At 38.2% G+C, this 16892-nt stretch overlaps 1 protein-coding gene across 28 annotated transcripts in view; it reads right to left on the reverse strand.

The window, feature by feature from the left end:
• Window positions 1–16892, reverse strand: part of NRXN1 (neurexin 1) — a 927325-nt gene that overhangs the window by 229100 nt on the left and 681333 nt on the right. For all 28 annotated transcript variants that reach the window (XM_034427409.3, XM_034427408.3, XM_060692589.2 and 25 more), the window contains one exon: window positions 14890–15071. In XM_034427409.3, coding sequence (XP_034283300.1) covers window positions 14890–15071 — 182 coding nt within the window. The remainder of the gene's footprint in view (window positions 1–14889; window positions 15072–16892) is intronic.

A 16892-nucleotide genomic window follows, 5' to 3' on the forward strand; every position in this document is an offset into this window, starting at 1 on the left:
AGTATTTCAGAGTGGAATAAAATAGACATGCTTCTCATACTCTACCCAAAAAGTGATGATTTTTAAAATTTATTTCCAGTTATTGCAGTATTCCATTTATTTTGTAGAGCTATTATTTTTTAATTTGATTTCTATACCGCCCTACTCCCGAAGGACTCAGGGCGGTGCACAGCCAAACAATAAAACACATACATACAAAATTTAAAAGTAGAATTAAAATCAAATTAAATAGTTTTGGCCCAGACAAATTAAAACCCCGAACTATTTAAAACCAATTTTAAAATTTGAATATATAAAATACTAAAAGATATTAAAAAATTAAAAATCTTTTATAAAAGAGGGAGAAAATTAGGCCAGGCCCGCCTGGTGAAATAATAAGGTCTTTAGAGTACAGCGGAAGGTGCGCAGATCCGGGATCCTCCTTATCTCCGAGGGGAGCTCGTTCCAGATAGTAGGTACCCTCACAGAGAAGGCTCTCCCCCTGGGGGCCGCCAGTCGGCATTGTTTGGCCGACGGCACCCGGAGGAGCCCCTCTCTATGGGAGCGTACCGGCCGGTGGGAGGCTATTGGTGGTAGTAGGCAGTCCCGCAAGTACCCAGGTCCTGAGCCATGGAGCGCTTTAAAGGTGGTAACCAAAAACTTGAAGCGCACCCGGAAGACCACCGGGAGCCAGTGCAGCTCGCGCAGGAGGGGTGTTACGTGGGAACGCCATGTCGCTCCCATTACCACCCACGCGGCCGCACTCTGCGCCAGTTGGAGCCTCCGGGTGCTCCTCAAGGGGAGCCCCATGTAGAGAGCGTTGCAATAGCAACGCAATAGAGAGCTATCACCTCTCTCTTTCTCAAATCATATCCTATTTGCATCAAGAAACAAGGGTAAATAGATGCCACATATTACCATATGTGGTGGACTTGTAAGAAAGTGAAGGCTTTTTGGATAAAAATTTGGTGGGTTATGCAGAATGTTTTGAAGAAAAAAATTCAGTTCTCTCCACAATTGTTTTTATTGGGTATAGTTAAGGGTTTTACATTGGGTGAAACAAAGTTGATATTGTATATGATAACAGCAGCGAGATTACTGGTAGGTCAATACTGGAAAAATGAAGCTATGCCCACTATTGAGGAATGGACTTTGAAGATGGCCAGTTTTGCAGAGATGGCAAAGATTTCAGCATATCTAAAAGATCGGTCACAAGAGACTTATGAATGGGAGTGGAAAAAGTGGATAGATTATGTGCAGAACAAATATCAAACTAGGAAGTATCAAATAGCTTTTAACTGAAAGTATTATATAAAGATAGAAATATTTGAATTTTGTGAAGATGAAAACATATATTGGGGGTGGAGGGGTTCAAGTTTTATAAAAAGTGGATTTTGATTTGGATTATATTCTGTGGAAGTCCGGGGGGGAGGGGTGGGTTAGGGAGGGTTAGGGGGGTTGGTGAGGGTTAGGGAGGTTAGGGAGGGATGGGGGGGAAAATGGGGAGAAAATGTAATTGTAAAACTTTTCCAATAAAAAAAAAAAGAAACAAGGGTAAATAGAGCCATCATTATGCTTGAAATTAAATAACATTATATTATAAGCTTATCAATAGTGGCCCATTTGAGTTAATAACTGTAAATTTGTGGGGGGGGGGAATCAATACAATTTAAAGATGTACATTAAAATTTATTATTATAGGCAGAATTACAGATTTCTGAGTGGGGGGCAGTACAAGAAATTTTCTTGGAATGATAGGTGATCATACTGCCTATGAGTTGGCTTTCTTCTAGCGTAATGAAAAGGGTGATCAGGATTATCAATAGGGTCAAAGTTTGACGATGCATTTTCAGATTGGTTCCTGTATGTTACATAATATGCTTTTGCTATTTTCTGTTTTGTTTTAATGTGTTTGCTTTTATTTTTTAAAGATATTTGTTTTTTCTTTCTTTTCTTTTCCTTGCATATTAAAGAATAATAAAAAAAGATGCAAATTGCAGAAGCCACCCAATCCTATATATATGCCTATAAATTTGATTTTATTTCTACGGTTAACTCAGAAGGAATGAGGAAGTCAAGTCCTGCTCAGTCACTAATGCTGCACAGTCCTTTTCCCAGAGTAGACAAAAGTGTAATATTGAGAATTTTAAACTTTGTGATGCTTCAGAGCACAGACAAGCAGTCACTTCCCCTGAATGTTTCCATTCCAACTTGTCCTTGAATAAGCACTAACAGGTTCATAGACTACAACATTATTCCTTTATTTTGACTTCCCCAACTTCTTGTGAATACATCGGGCTAGTAAAAAAATATTACATATATTTATGGTATGTACACATACATATACACATATACATGCAGTTATACAGTAGCTGTCCGTCCGTCCATCCATCCATCCATCCATCCATCCATCCATCCATCCATCCAATCATGAAGTACAGATGCCCAACAGATTTGTATCTGAGGGCTAGAAATACCAAAGAACATTCTTATTGTAAAAGAATTTGCATTTATCTATCTAAATTACTGATTTTACCTTCATTCAAACAAGATTGTCAATACAGTACATCAAGAAGTATTGCCTTGCACTGCGAAATGAGCGGCACATAAATTTGATAATTAAATATAGAAGAATTCTGCTGTGAATTATTACTCTTTACATAATCTACCCAGCTGGTTGACTTCAGGTCACTTTTGATTTTTTTGGTGCTATTAGGAACCAGGTGGTCCATAAATTGCCTGAATTAAATAACTCAATGTAGTAAAAACATAGAAACATTTTAGTATTAAAAGATTAAAATGAAGAGTGACATAAAAACTATTCCATAGTGCCAAAAAAGACTGATTGATGCTCTGTTTATTCCCAGAAGATATCTAAAAATTAGATGTCACCTAAACAGAGCTGATAAATGAAGTTACATCACACATGAACCACAGAGCAACTCTTCAGATTGAACACTTGCTTTAGGAGTTTAAAGAGAAGCCTTAATTTTGGGCAGGGTTTTCTAGTGAACAGGTTGATAATCAGAATAAATGTGGTTGAAAATCTGGTTGAATTTCTTAGCCTGAGCCATCTTAGCCTGAGCCATCTTGTATTGGCTGGTGATTCCAAGAATAACTGAAAATTGAAGTATGGAAGAAGGATTCTCAAAGCAGGAATCACTGACACCTTTTCACTTAGAAAATGTTGTAATTTAAGGACCTACTCAAAATGATTAAAAATCAGTTAGCCCAAAAGTGACAACAGTTGGATCAAAAAGTGTTTTTAAGCTTCATATTTGCTTCTTTAAAGTGCATTCAAATCTCATCCAGAAAAGTTTGAACATCAACCCATCACATCCAGGAACCACCTACGCATCACACCATCCCCTTTATCAGATTCTGGTTGATTCCTGTATTATCATTCTATTATATTTTTTTAACAGCAATATAAATAGATACAGATACAAATGTAAACATCACAGCAGATGGCAGCATTTAACTGACCTCAACTGATTTGAGAAAAGCTAAGAAGGATTGGATCTAGTTAGCGCTTGCTGAAGTGACCATTAGGAATTTCTAGGGCTGCAGGCTAGCCTGGATAGTGGAAAAAACCCTAGAAAAAGGCAACCATAAACTATTTCTGTAATTTTTGCCACAAAACTATATGGATGTGCCAATATAATTGTCAGCAATTTAATGTCAGTCAAAGGAATCTTCCTTTTTTAGACATTCAAACATACATGGCAACCATTTCTAAACACTTGAAAGGTGTTATGTGGGACAAAGCAGTAATGCCGAAGATCTATTTTTAGCCTAAAACATGCTTATGCAACATGTGGCCTCTATTCAATGTATATATCTTCTTTGTAAGATTTCTGTATACTGTATCTCTCAGCTTTGCTCCTTATATGGAACTGTGCACATAAGGGGCAGTGAGAGACACCTATAAGTGAATGAAGTAGGGTAGAATTTTTTGACCATGCTTCATTGTCAAAGATACTCTGCCCTGGTGTGCACAGAATACAAATCTACAATGAGTTGGCTGAGAGACATCAGAGTTCACTAGGAATTTTCATGCTTTGTAGATCCAAGGGGCTACTTTAAGAGTGCTAAAACTTGATGAAATCAACCAATCACAAAACGATAGCAGATACAGCTGTTCCCAAGAGGGCAAAACAATTATTTCCAAAAGTATCATGAATGTATGAGAGGAATTTTTATTTTTGCAAAAATAATCAATCCAGGGTCTTTCAAGCTCTTTTAATACATCTTCAAGCCATCTATCTACAACCCCTTCTCATCATTTGACTAAAAGCAAGTTGTGAAAAAGAATGAGATTCTAAGATCTATAGAGAAATAGCAAACAAAGAGGCAAAGAGGCAAACAAAGACACCGGCCATTTGCAAACCAGACTTACATGTAGCAATGGGGAAACTTAAAGGTATCCTTCCTTTCTATAAGGCCAAATAATTTCTTTTTAAGCTCACAGAAAAGCTTTCATTCCCACATTCTATCCATTGCTCATTGTGGCATCTTAGAGTATTTTAATCTCTGCCACAGCTTTTTGTTTTGTTTTTGGGTTTTTTTTTGTATCACTTGCAAACAAATACAAAAGAAACCTAAGACGCTATATTGGATAATTTCAGGTTAATTAAGCATAATCTGTTTGCTTTGTGTGTAAGTCTATGTGTGTCAACTGCTCTGAATGATGCTACATTCTTCATGATAGAGGAACAATGTAGAAACACAATGATTATCTATGCAGTGATCATTTTCTCATACTTTGCGAAGATGCCATACTACTCATAAAACAGCAGCAAAAGAAAAAATGGACAGAAAAGTTTCAATGTGAAAACTAAACAAAAATAACCTGCAAAGCATAAATGTTCAAAATACAATAACTGATAACAGACATGCAAACAGTTTTAAAGAACATGAATTATTTTTTCTTAATTTAATTATTAAATGAGCAAGTTAAATGAGTTTTATTCTAGCATATACTCTGTTTCTGAGGAAGGAAGGGAGGGAGGAAGGAGCTTGTTCCTAGGCATATGGCCCAGGGGTGGGATTCAAACATTTTAGCAACAATTCTCTGTCCGATTGCTGGTGGGCGTGGCCATGGTGGACGTGGCTTACTCGGCCTCCTGCACCATGGTGGGGGGTGGCATTTTCTCCCTCCCCAAGCTCCAGAAGCTTTCCTTGAGCCTCCGGGAGGGCGAAAACAGTCTCTCCCAGGCTCTGGAGGCCCATTGGAGGCGAGAAACAGGCCCATTTCCAGACCTCTGGAACTTCTGGAAGGCCCATTTTTTGCCCTCCCAGAACCTCTGCGCGGTGCTGCATTTACCTGGCATCCAAAACGGGCCACGTGGAGACTCCTGGGAGGAGCGGGGTGGGGTGGGGCCAGCCAGTCCTTGCAACTACCGGTTCGGTGAACCAGATGTAAAATTAGCATCCAGTTCACCGAATCGACTGAATCCCACCCCTGGTATGGGGTGGAGATAGAAGTAAACAGTAAAAGAAGTAGACAGTAAAAAAATGGACAATCATTTTCCTTCTTAAGGGCTGTTTAATGGAGAAGTGGAACTAAAGCTTTTCTTTAAAAATTCTACTCAGGACTGCTGCAACATGATAATTTGTAGAGTGGATTTAAAGTTTTCCCCAAGGAAGATCTGGCTATTAATAATGCCGGGCAAAAGATCTTTAGCCCAGCATCACTATTAGTAACCAGCAGAACATCTTGCTGTTCTGTATGTTTTTCCTACCTACTTAATTAATCTTCCAGCTGTGGAAGAACATGGATGAAGTTTTACAAGAACCTGTAAAGCATTCATAAGCTTTATAAGCTACTCTACCTGGCAAATAGCCACTCAAAGACATTTTTGTTTAGCAAAACATAGAATCCATGTCTATTGGATAGGCAGACTTTGGATCCTGGTATCCATCTATCTATCCAATAAACATGGATTATGTAGTTCATAAATAATGAACAACTCTGAGATTTCTTAATACACCCCAGTTCAGAAGTAATGCCCACAGACCTCAGAATGCCCTATACCCATGATGATGAACCTATGGCATGCGTGCCACAGGTAGCATACATAGCCATATCAGTGGGCACGCGAGCTCAGCTCAGGCCTTCTGGGCCTACCAGAAGCAGGGAAACAGGCTGTTTCCTGCCTCCAGAGGGCCTGGGGGTTGGGGGGTGGGGAAGGCCTGTTTTTCTTTCTCACCTGGCTCCAGATCCTCTCTATGAGTCTACGGAGGGCGAAAAAAGCCTTCCCTACCCCCTCGGAGGCCCTCCGGAAGCCAGAAACGGCGCATTTCCCAACTTTCAGTTGGACAGGAAGTGATGTTTTTTGCTGTTCCCAGCCTCCAGAGACTCCTAGAGAGGCTCTGGAGCCAGGTGAAAAAGAAAAACAGGCCTACAGGGCCATTGCATGCCAGGGGGGTTGCACGTGCATGTGTGGGGGTGGGGGGCATAGAATTATGGGTGTGGCACGTGTGCATGTGAACCTCCCCCACCCCCCCTCCTGGCACACGATGGCAAAAAGGTTAGCCATCACTGCCCTATACTTTATGGCCCACATTTGCATATGCAAGATGGGAGGCTATACAAACTGAATGAATGAACGAGTACTTCCAAGTGAACAGAAATGGATGATCAATACTGATCATCCAAAGATTATTTATCTTATAGGGGAAAAAAAGTTTGAAATGCAGACATCAATCAAAACTCTAATGAAGTTACAAGTCACAGCCCAAAGGTATCATATGGACTTCAACTACAAAATAGCATAACTTATCCAGTCTATTAAGGTTGTATTCCATTTATTTGCTTGTTTGCTTGTTCATTTCTATCTCACCTTACAAATAAATTCAAAGTGATGCACATACCCAACCTACCTATCTCCTCTTATTTTTCCCATAACAATAACCCTGTGAGGTGTGTTGGGATGATACAATTAAAAAAAAAGTAATTCGGGTAATCAGAGAAGCTAAGCACATGCATGTGTATTCTACAATCAAATGGTCTCTCCATATATTAAGTAGAGTCACATCTATTGAAGTACTAGCCCTCAGCCATGACATAGATATGTGCAGGGATGTGTTCTATTTACCTTTACTACCAGTTCACAATGGGGCCATGTGTGCACCCTTCTGCCCATGCGCAGAAGCATTCTGATGACGTCGGGGTCGGTGGATGGATCCTCCTGCCACCGGTTTTACTATCGGTAAATACAAAGCACTGTGGACATTTAAGGTCCATGTAGATCATCCAACTGTAATTTGATATCATCATTTACATTATTTTGACAATGACAACACTCTTAGTATTTGTGCGAATGTTACATATCACACACTGCCATCCTGCAAATAGCAGCAATACTCCGAGATACAATTCTGGTTGTTAGAACAGGGACATGAAGAATATAAGATGGAAGGAGAGCACCTGACTGCAGAAGGTTTTAACCTTCTATGGTTTTTGTATGCACAATTAAGAAAAAGATAAAGGGCAGCAGATACAGGTAGATAAAATAGATAAAGTGCAGCAGAAGAAAGTATTTGAAGCTGAACTATTTACAATAATGAATCTATAATTGCTAAAATGTATACAATTTTATTGCCTACTTGAAATAGAAAAAGAATAAATAAAAGGTGCATGATGAAATGGGCTAAGAGCTTTGGACATGAAATGAGAAAAATAAAAGTTTTTATTTATGAGTTTGAAGATTAGAATGAGTAGTTTATGGAAAGAAGGAAATTATGATATAATCATAGAGAAAGAGGGTAAGTTTTAAAAATATCTATAAAGCCATCTACTTTTTTTAGAATTCTTTTTTATTTTCTGTTTCTATTCCTATATTTCTTTTTCACTTTCTTGTTAGTTTTCATTCTTTCATTCAAAATTTGCACTGATTTCAATTCTGTTGAAAAACTTCTGTAAAGAATAAAAAAAAAAAGACATATAATTCTAAGATGCAGCCTGATATTCCAAACACTTGGAAGTGCCTTAAAGAACAGAGTGTTTCAATTCCCCATTCCTAGTGACAATTAATCTGGGAAGGCATTTTACATAAATGGATGTATAGACCATCTAACTTTCCTAAGCCCTTTCCATCTGGGCTAGCCACTGTGAGAGGGTGGCTTGGATTCTTACCTCCAATCTTGATGAAATGACACGGGACTCCTCCCACTGCAGTGAGAGGGCAGTGGAGTCCAGCTACCGGCTTTGAGATCCATCTTGCTCCAACATCTTAGACTATTTATCAAACTTCTGACCAGACTTTTTACCTCTCATTTATGTATGGCTTATACCACGACAGACCTGCTTGCGCTGCGAGATGCCCCCCTCTCGCGGCGATGGCCTTCTACGTTATCAAAGGCCTACCTTAAGGATGGGCTTTGGAGCCCTGAGAGGTGGCATGTTTCAAAGCGGGGATTAAGGGGTTTTTTAATTAGGGTTTTTAATAATTTTTTAAGGGGAACCAGGAGGACGACCAAAGGGGATGGGGGGGGTAATCCACCAAGGTCAGAGCCGAGCCCGGCATGGGGTAACGGTTTGGAGGACATTGGACGAGGGAATGGGGAGGGGGTGGAGGGAAATACCATCTGCACGGTGGCTGGGAGGGGCAGATATGGCGGGAGCAGGGGGCCACATCATGTGTTGGGGGCGCGCACTCGCTGTCTGAGAGCAATTGTGCGCCCCGGCCCCCAAGGCTCCCCTCAGATACTAGGTGGCTTAGATACTCAGGACCTGGGCCTGCGGTTGATGCTGTGCAATGCTAGGTCTGTGGTAAATAAGGCCCCCCTCATTCACGATCTTATCCAGGAGGGGGGAGTGGACCTGGCAGGCATCACGGAGACCTGGTTGGGACCGGAAGGAGGAGTCCCTCTGGTCGAGATGTGCCCACCAGGTTTCAGAGCATACCATCAACCGAGAGCCCAGGGGAGGGGTGGGGGGGTGGCGGTTATTATTAAAGAAGGTCTTGGTTCGAGGGAGACCACTGTGCCTCAGATTGTCGGATGTGAGTCCCTCTTCGTGAGATGGGGTCATGGGGTTCAGATGGGCTTGCTGCTTGCGTACCTGGCTCCCTGCCGCGTGGCAGCAGCCCTGCCTGAGCTAGCTATCTTCAAGACCAGCTACTGCCACCGACGACCTCCCACCGACCTGTGCGCTCCCACAGAGAGGGCCTCCTCGGGGTGCCATCAGCCAAACAATGCAGGCTGGTGACCCCCAGGGGGAGGGCCTTCTCTGTGGGGGCACCCACCCTCTGGAATCAGTTGCCCCCTGAGATAAGGAGAATCCATGACCTCAGTGCCTTCCGCCGTGCCCTTAAAACTTTCTTTTTTCAACAAGCCGGGCTGGCTTAATTTCTTTTTAAGGGTTTTTTAATTGTTTTGTTTTGTTTATCGTTTTAATTAATGGGGCCAAATCTATATATATATTTTAAATGTGTTTTAATATTTGTATTTGATGTTTTTATTTGGCTGTTCACCGCCCTGAGTCCTCAGGGAGAAGGGCGGTATACAAATTCAAAAATAAAATAAATAAATAAAATAAAAATAAAATAAATAAATGTAAACATTAATGGCTAATGCAAACGGTCAAGTTAAAATCAAATAGCAAATTTCTACCAGTTTGTTATTTGTGACAGGGAGTATATGTCACCTCTGTATTTGGACATTGGCATAACATCTAACAGAACATGAATGGAAAGGGGAGAAGGAAAAGAAGGAAAAAGAGAAAGAAAAAGAGAAGGAGAAGAAATAACAGGAATAGGGAACCACTACTGAGCTGCTGCAAAAAGACTGTACAAACTAACCATAAACAACAGCTACAGGGTAGCAACCACAGTGCAGTGTAATATCTACAAGAAGTACTATTTGCCTGCAGAAAAGAACTGGTGGGACCACAAAATAGAGAATGCAATAGAAAATGAAGAAACTAAAGTGTTCTGGGACTTTAGAATTCAAATAGACAAGCACCTGCCACACAACACCCCAGACTTGACAACTGTCGATAAGAAAGACAAAAAAACCTCTGGATTTGGATGTTGCAGTATCTGGAGACAGCAGAATAGAAGAGAAAGAGCTGGAGAAAAATTAAAAAATACTGTATAAAGACCTGGAAATAGAATGATTGTGGCAGAAAGAAAGCAAAGGTAGTACCAACAATGATAGGTGGCTTGGGTGCAATTCCAAAACATCTGGAACACCACCAGCACTGACAAAATCACCACCAGTCAATTCTTAAAGGCAGGTTTATTTGGAACAGTTTACATCCTGCAACATTATCTTTTATATTATTAAAAAAGAACATCTGCCTATTCCAGATCCTTGGAAAGTATTTGATAGGTGGAGAACACCAAATCCAGTCTAAACATCTGACTGACTATGAAGCAGTGGTAGGTTGCTCCCGGTTCGCACCGATTCCCGCAAGCCGGTAGTGGTGACGATATGATGTCACCGAACCGGTTCTCCCCTCCCTCCCCCCCGCGCTATTCTTACCCTTTATTTGGCCCCACTCCCAATCTATTGCTGCCTTCTGAGTCCCAGCTGATGGCTAGAGGGAAAAAAAACTGTTTAAACTCTTGCCGCGGGGCTTCAAAGGGCCGCCCTACAGCTGATCAGTGTTAAAAGAAAACAAATGAGTAGCTATGCTAGGGAAAAAATGAAACTGAAAGCAGGCTCTGCTGCAACGTAACAAAATGAGGCAGGGAGAGTTTTCTTTTTCCTTTTGCTCACCAAAAAAGGTAGGTGCAAACAATGGGAAATTTAGGGCAAAAGAGGAGAGTTCAAGATTTTAAAACACAAAAGAAAAAAAGCTCTATTTAACTAGGGAATTGTAATAATTGAGATACTATTAATTGTATATTGTGTTGAAAGCAGAAATGGTTAAGTTGTGGTTTGGAGGAATATATGGGGGAAATTATTTGGTTTATTATTATTGGTAAATATAATTAATTGATTTGTAAGAAATTGGATTGCATGAAAATAATTGGAATATTCATGTTCATATTGATTAATATACAAAAAAGATAGTCATATAACTAATTTATTTATATTAAAATGTTGAATTTGTATTAAACAACTGTAATATTACATAATTAACCAATGTGAGGATGGATATAAAAATAGATGACAATGGGAAGGGGTATAATATAGAATAGAAGGGAAAAATTGAATTTGATTAAGATTAGAGATGAGGATGAAGGGTAATATTGGTTTTTTTAAAAAAAAATAGATGAGGAATAAGTATGGCAAAAAGGAAATATAGAAATTGTAAATTTAATTGAAATGACTAAACACTGTTTAAATTTGTGAACCGGCCAAATGCTCTGTTCAAAGAAAATACATTGTATGTTTGTATGTGTGTTTCTAATTATTGCTATTTATTCATATTTGTTCGCTTTTATTCTTTAAAGTTTAACAATTCATTCTTTATCTTAATATCTTTATATTTGTTTGGGGTTGCCTTTCTTCCCTTTCATCTTTTTTATTGTACAGCAATCTTTCTCCTCAAACCTACCACCTCTCTCTTTTCTTTTCTTTCCTTCTTACTTTCTCTTCCCCCCTCTTCTTCTCCTCCCTATTTCCTCTTCCTTTTTCCTTCTCCTCCTCTCTTCCTCCCTCTCTTACCCTCACTCCTACTCTAATTTCCCTTCCCTTCCTTCCTCCCTTCTCTTCCTTCCCTCTCTTCTCCTTCCTTCATCCGTCTCTATTGCTGTATCCTTTTGTGCATATGGATTACTCAGAGGGCTGAAAAAGTTATTTTTGACTGGTCCTTGCACTTTTGACCAGTCCTCGAACTTACGACTGTCCTCACATTTTACGTTTTTCGCCCTATCTTGTCACCATGGTCAAGAGAAGCAGTTGTGAAATGAGTGACATGGTTCTTAAGAATGCTACAATGGGCATAAATGATGACCAGTCATAAGTGCAAGGACCGGTCAAAAGTGCGAAGACCTGTCAGAAATCACTTTTTTCAGCCCTCTGGGTAGTCCTTTTGTGCATATGGACTACTCAGAGGGCTGAAAAAAATATTTTTGACTGATCCTCACACTTTTGACCAGTCCTTGAACTTACGACTGTCCTCACATTTTACGTTTTTTGCCCTATCTTGTCACCATGGTGAAGAGAAGCAGTTGTGAAATGAGTGACATGGTTGTTAAGAATGCTTCACGGGCATAAATGTGAGGATGGTCATAAGTGTGAGGACCAGTCAAAAGTGCGAGGACCTGTCAGAAATGACTTTTTTCAGCCCTCTGAGTAGTCCCTATACACATAGCCACGCCCACCCAGTCACATGACCTCCAAGCCACGCCCACAAAATAAGCCACGCCCACAGAGCCGGTAGTAGAAAAAAATTAGAACCCACCCCTGCTATGAAGCTAACTATAATAACAACAAGGACAACAACAACAGCAACATTGGTTATCCCAGGTTTTTGGGAAAGACTCAATAGGTGGATAAAAATGCCAAATACAGTCTGAACCTCTGGCTGACTGCGACAAACTATAATTGAGACATATTTCCAAGGAATAGCTTTCATGATTCAAGACAGTAGCCAAGAAATCTAGAAACATCTTAAGGATAATTCTTTGCCTTGCTGTTAGATTATTTTGTTTTTAGTGTTTGCATTCTTTTTGTTTTGCTGTCATTATTACTAAGTGTACGGTAATGTTGCACAACTCTTTTGTTGACTTGGCTTTAAAAACTGCATCACATTGGTTTTTTTTTTTTTAATGCTTGTAAAATCTGTTCCTAAAAGGCAGCATAAAAATGATTTAAGAGGAGAGTTACTGTTCCTTGAGGTTGCTGAACAAATATAATGCAATGCCAATACTGACAGCATTACAATATCGAAAATAAATGAGTAAATAAGATAAGGTACTAACAGGGAAAAGTTTGGGATATAAAAGAGCAGATGATACATAACTTAGCTAGATGGGATGAGGTGATTTAGAAATAATCATCACTGAACATTTTCCGAGTATATTGTTAATAGATCAATAAGTAATTTCTTGTCAGAGGAGTTATTTCTTCTTCAGTGAAGTAGCAAGGTTGCTGTTAAATCTGGCTCAAACTTAATATATTAACAAAGTTGAGATTAATCTAAACTGCTAAAATGCTCAGTTGCCCTACTTAAGTTTATCTCAACTGATCATTTATTTATTATGCCATAAAAATCTAGACACTTTCCATGCTGATTGCTACTTGTTTGCTCTAAGGCAACTTGAAATTACCCTACTAGTCCTTTCAGGGTGCCAACTGTTTTCTATTCAAAATTTATCACCTCACGGTAATGATAGGATCAGTCAGCTCTTGTCAGGATTAACAACATATCCTACCAAATAGGACCATTACAATTCCTCTGATAGATTTTTTTGCAAATTTGCTAATAGTAATACATCTTTTCCTGACATTCATACCACTGAGCTACAATATATTACTATAGTTGAGACCAATGATGTGGACAGTTCTAACAATGGCTAGTTTGGATATTCAAATTTGTGCATTACTCCTAGCCCATGCATCCTCTTTGGACCCTACAAATTCTAATTCAATTCAAAACAAAATTGGTCTTAACTCTTTATGGCCCAGAAATTCCAGAAACCACACTATTCAGGACATGAGCTTCTCCACATTCCTTTTTAGACATAATATGGAAAGTAGAAAAGTCTTTCAATCACATCACAGTCTTCTGGGCGTATGTATGCATTCAGGGAACATGAGGTCTAGGATTTCTAACTATGGTACCTGAATTCCAGAAGACATATTACAGTTGCATAGAAATCTCAACAATACTTTGGAAGTTTGCTTTCTTTTTTTCTTCCATTCAATTGTGTCTCAGAGACTAGACTCCTGTACTCCTCTTGGCTTTTCAGGTTTTTCAGAAATGTTTTGCCACTTCTTCCTTCCTAGGGCTGAGAGAAAGTGACTAGCCCATGGCTACCCAAATAGCTTTGTATCTAAGGTAGGATTAGAAATCATGGTCCTTGGTTTCTATCCTGATGCTTTAACCACTATACCAAACTGGCTCACTCTACAATATTTAAGTTATCCGATATTGTTACCAGATTGCACTTTCCACCTATGAGCTGACTGTTTATAGACACAGACTTTATATAGACAAGTACAATGAGATATGGGACTCATTTATACAAAATACAATAGGTTAAAATATATTAATTATATAAGAGAAATATATATGTATTAGAATAAATTATTATTATTATTATTATTATTATTATTATTATTATTATTATTATTATTATTATTATTATTATACATTGGATGAGAATATGTAAAATTGTATTTTTTTTATTGCTGGAATGATTTTTTATACTATAGACTTTTTTCTTTGTCATATTTCTTTCACTTTCATGTTATTAATTAAAAAGCAACACAAAATAATAATTAAAAAGTTACACCTATTGTTTCCATGTTAGATTTGGTGTCATATTGTACAATTGTGAGATTTTTAGTGTGCACTTAGCACATAAAATGATAAAAAGTGATTACATTGTTCCCAGCAAGTCAAAATCATAATTATATACCATACTCACAATTTAATATATAGCTTCATATTTCATACATAATTGCAATAGGTCAAAGAGAATCCTATTTTATTAAAACAATTCATAACCAAACCTGCAGCCTTTTAAAATTATACTGAAGTCAGCTCATTCAAAATGCTTTAAACTCTTGTATTTTGCTATTAACCAAAAGGGCTAGTCTCTTAATGCCAACATCTCTTCCAAAACTGAGACTGAAATTTATAAATCATTGAATTGCTTTGGAAAAATATTATTCAATGGTAGAAGATCAATTTCAGAAAAGGACAATACCGTAATAGCCATTGCAAAAGCTAAAATCGAAGCTTTCAGACAAATAGTAGCATTATATTTTGCTGACGGTACTTACGATGTGCAGCTCTAAGTAATCACCAAGCCCAGTCGAGCTATCCACGCGCACCAAGATGGCTTCTTTTTGAACTGTGCTAAACCCTATGGCCAGTCTATCTGCTCGGGTGCTGGGCCGATCATTGGGAGGCCAGGTATATGTAATCTGTCCACCACCTTTGCTAAATATGTATGTTGTTCCCGCTGTAAGAAAGAAAACAAATTAATTAGTGGGTCCGCTCTAAAAAGGAAACATAGTACTATATATGTTATTGCATTTGGTTTTCTTTTATTCTAACATCTTTACAAGCCTTTTAAAATATAATTCTTAACCTCTCAGAACCCCACTTCATTTTTTGCCTGTTTTTCTATACACATTTCCTTGTATACAGGCTGAGATCTTATATTCATTGACCTGGGAATATTCCATGTAGAACTGAGAGGCAACATACTACTTTTAAAGGGGTTTGATGTTAGTCCTATTTAAGCAAATAGTAATAGTGTGATGTCAGAGGATAAGTACATCTCTTGCCCCCAACAGCTCCAGGTTCACAAATGTCTATTTGTGTGTAGAAGTCTAGAACAGATCTATAAATGTCTAGAATCTATATGCCGCCTGTAAGAGCATTTGATTGAACTTATTCACCAGCCTCCATATAATCTGAACTCTCCAAAACAAGAAAATGCATTAAGGATTTTCAAGAGCATGTGTGTAGAATCCACTTCCAAATTTTAACACACAATGCTGGAATTAGGACTTGTGCAGGCATTCCAGATGCTATCACACTTGTAATCCATGGTGTGCTCTCTGAATTACTGCTCGTAATTTATCACTCCCCATAGTCAACTTGATTACTAGGTTGTTGGGTTTTTTTACAATCTCTTACTTTATTGCAGTCTGTTCAATTGGCACTAATATTCCTTAAGTCTGGAAGCTCTGAGATCATTTTATTTTTTTCTGATCATGTTTCATATTCAGATTTTTGAAATCAGTATTCAGATGTATGATGGGTGGGGAGTAATTCTACTTATAACCTTGTATTATCACAGTTTCAGAAGTAGTTTCCATATGCAAACATATTAAATAAGGTCTTATCACTGGAAAATAAACATGTGAATTTACCCAAAGATTTTAAAATTAAAAGAATAGATTCAATCAGCATGGGTGTCAAATAGCTTTAAAAATTGTTTTATGGTCTCTAACAATACTGCAGTATCCAGTTTGCCTTTGTAATTCCTACTGAATTTTTAAAACTCACAGAAAAATTCAAAGCAACATATGCTCACAATGTCTTCATGTTTACCATACTGTATAGAGGTTTTCTGTGCATTATTTTTAATGATGAAAATTACTCAAGAAACAATTTGAATACAGTTATCTTTTAAATTGTCTGATATGTAAATGTCCTTGATAAAAAAAATTAAAAATGCAAATCCCTCCACATAAGTTCTTTTCATAGAAACTATATTACTATTTGTACACTATTTTCAGGAGGACACATCTTTTTAGTCCCTTTTATGTGAATTTTTGATCAACAAAAAAACAAACACCAAAAGATTTTACTTGACAATAACATTTGCCTTCCTCTGAAGTCAGTGGAAGTACAATAACTAACTTTGCTGCCAGTGAAATTAAGATTGCTTTGCTGACAGGTAATTTCTAACTCCATTCAATATATTCAATCATATATTTATTCATACACTGTAAATTTATCTATATGTTTAAAGCAGGTTTAAAGTGACCCTTAGTTAGGGTCACTTTAGTTGTATTCAAACATACAAACCTTACTCCCTGCTTCTACCCAATTGATCCTCAAAAAAAATTAGTCTCTTAAAGACCAAAAGAAAGTGGTTTTTTTTTTCCTGAGCAAGTAAATAAATCAGAACATAGTTTGAACTAAGTATAAAGGAAATGCAAATCCAGAGGGGTTCCCCCAGAATAATTTAAATGTTTATAATTAACTACAGAAATATCTGAAGTAATTGAGACAACAAACAGCTGAGCTACCTCCCTTACTGTCTCCC

This window comes from Pantherophis guttatus, chromosome 1, assembly GCF_059756535.1.
Source record: "Pantherophis guttatus breed Tessera chromosome 1, ASM5975653v1, whole genome shotgun sequence".
In the NCBI taxonomy this organism is placed as follows: Eukaryota; Metazoa; Chordata; class Lepidosauria; order Squamata; family Colubridae; genus Pantherophis; species Pantherophis guttatus.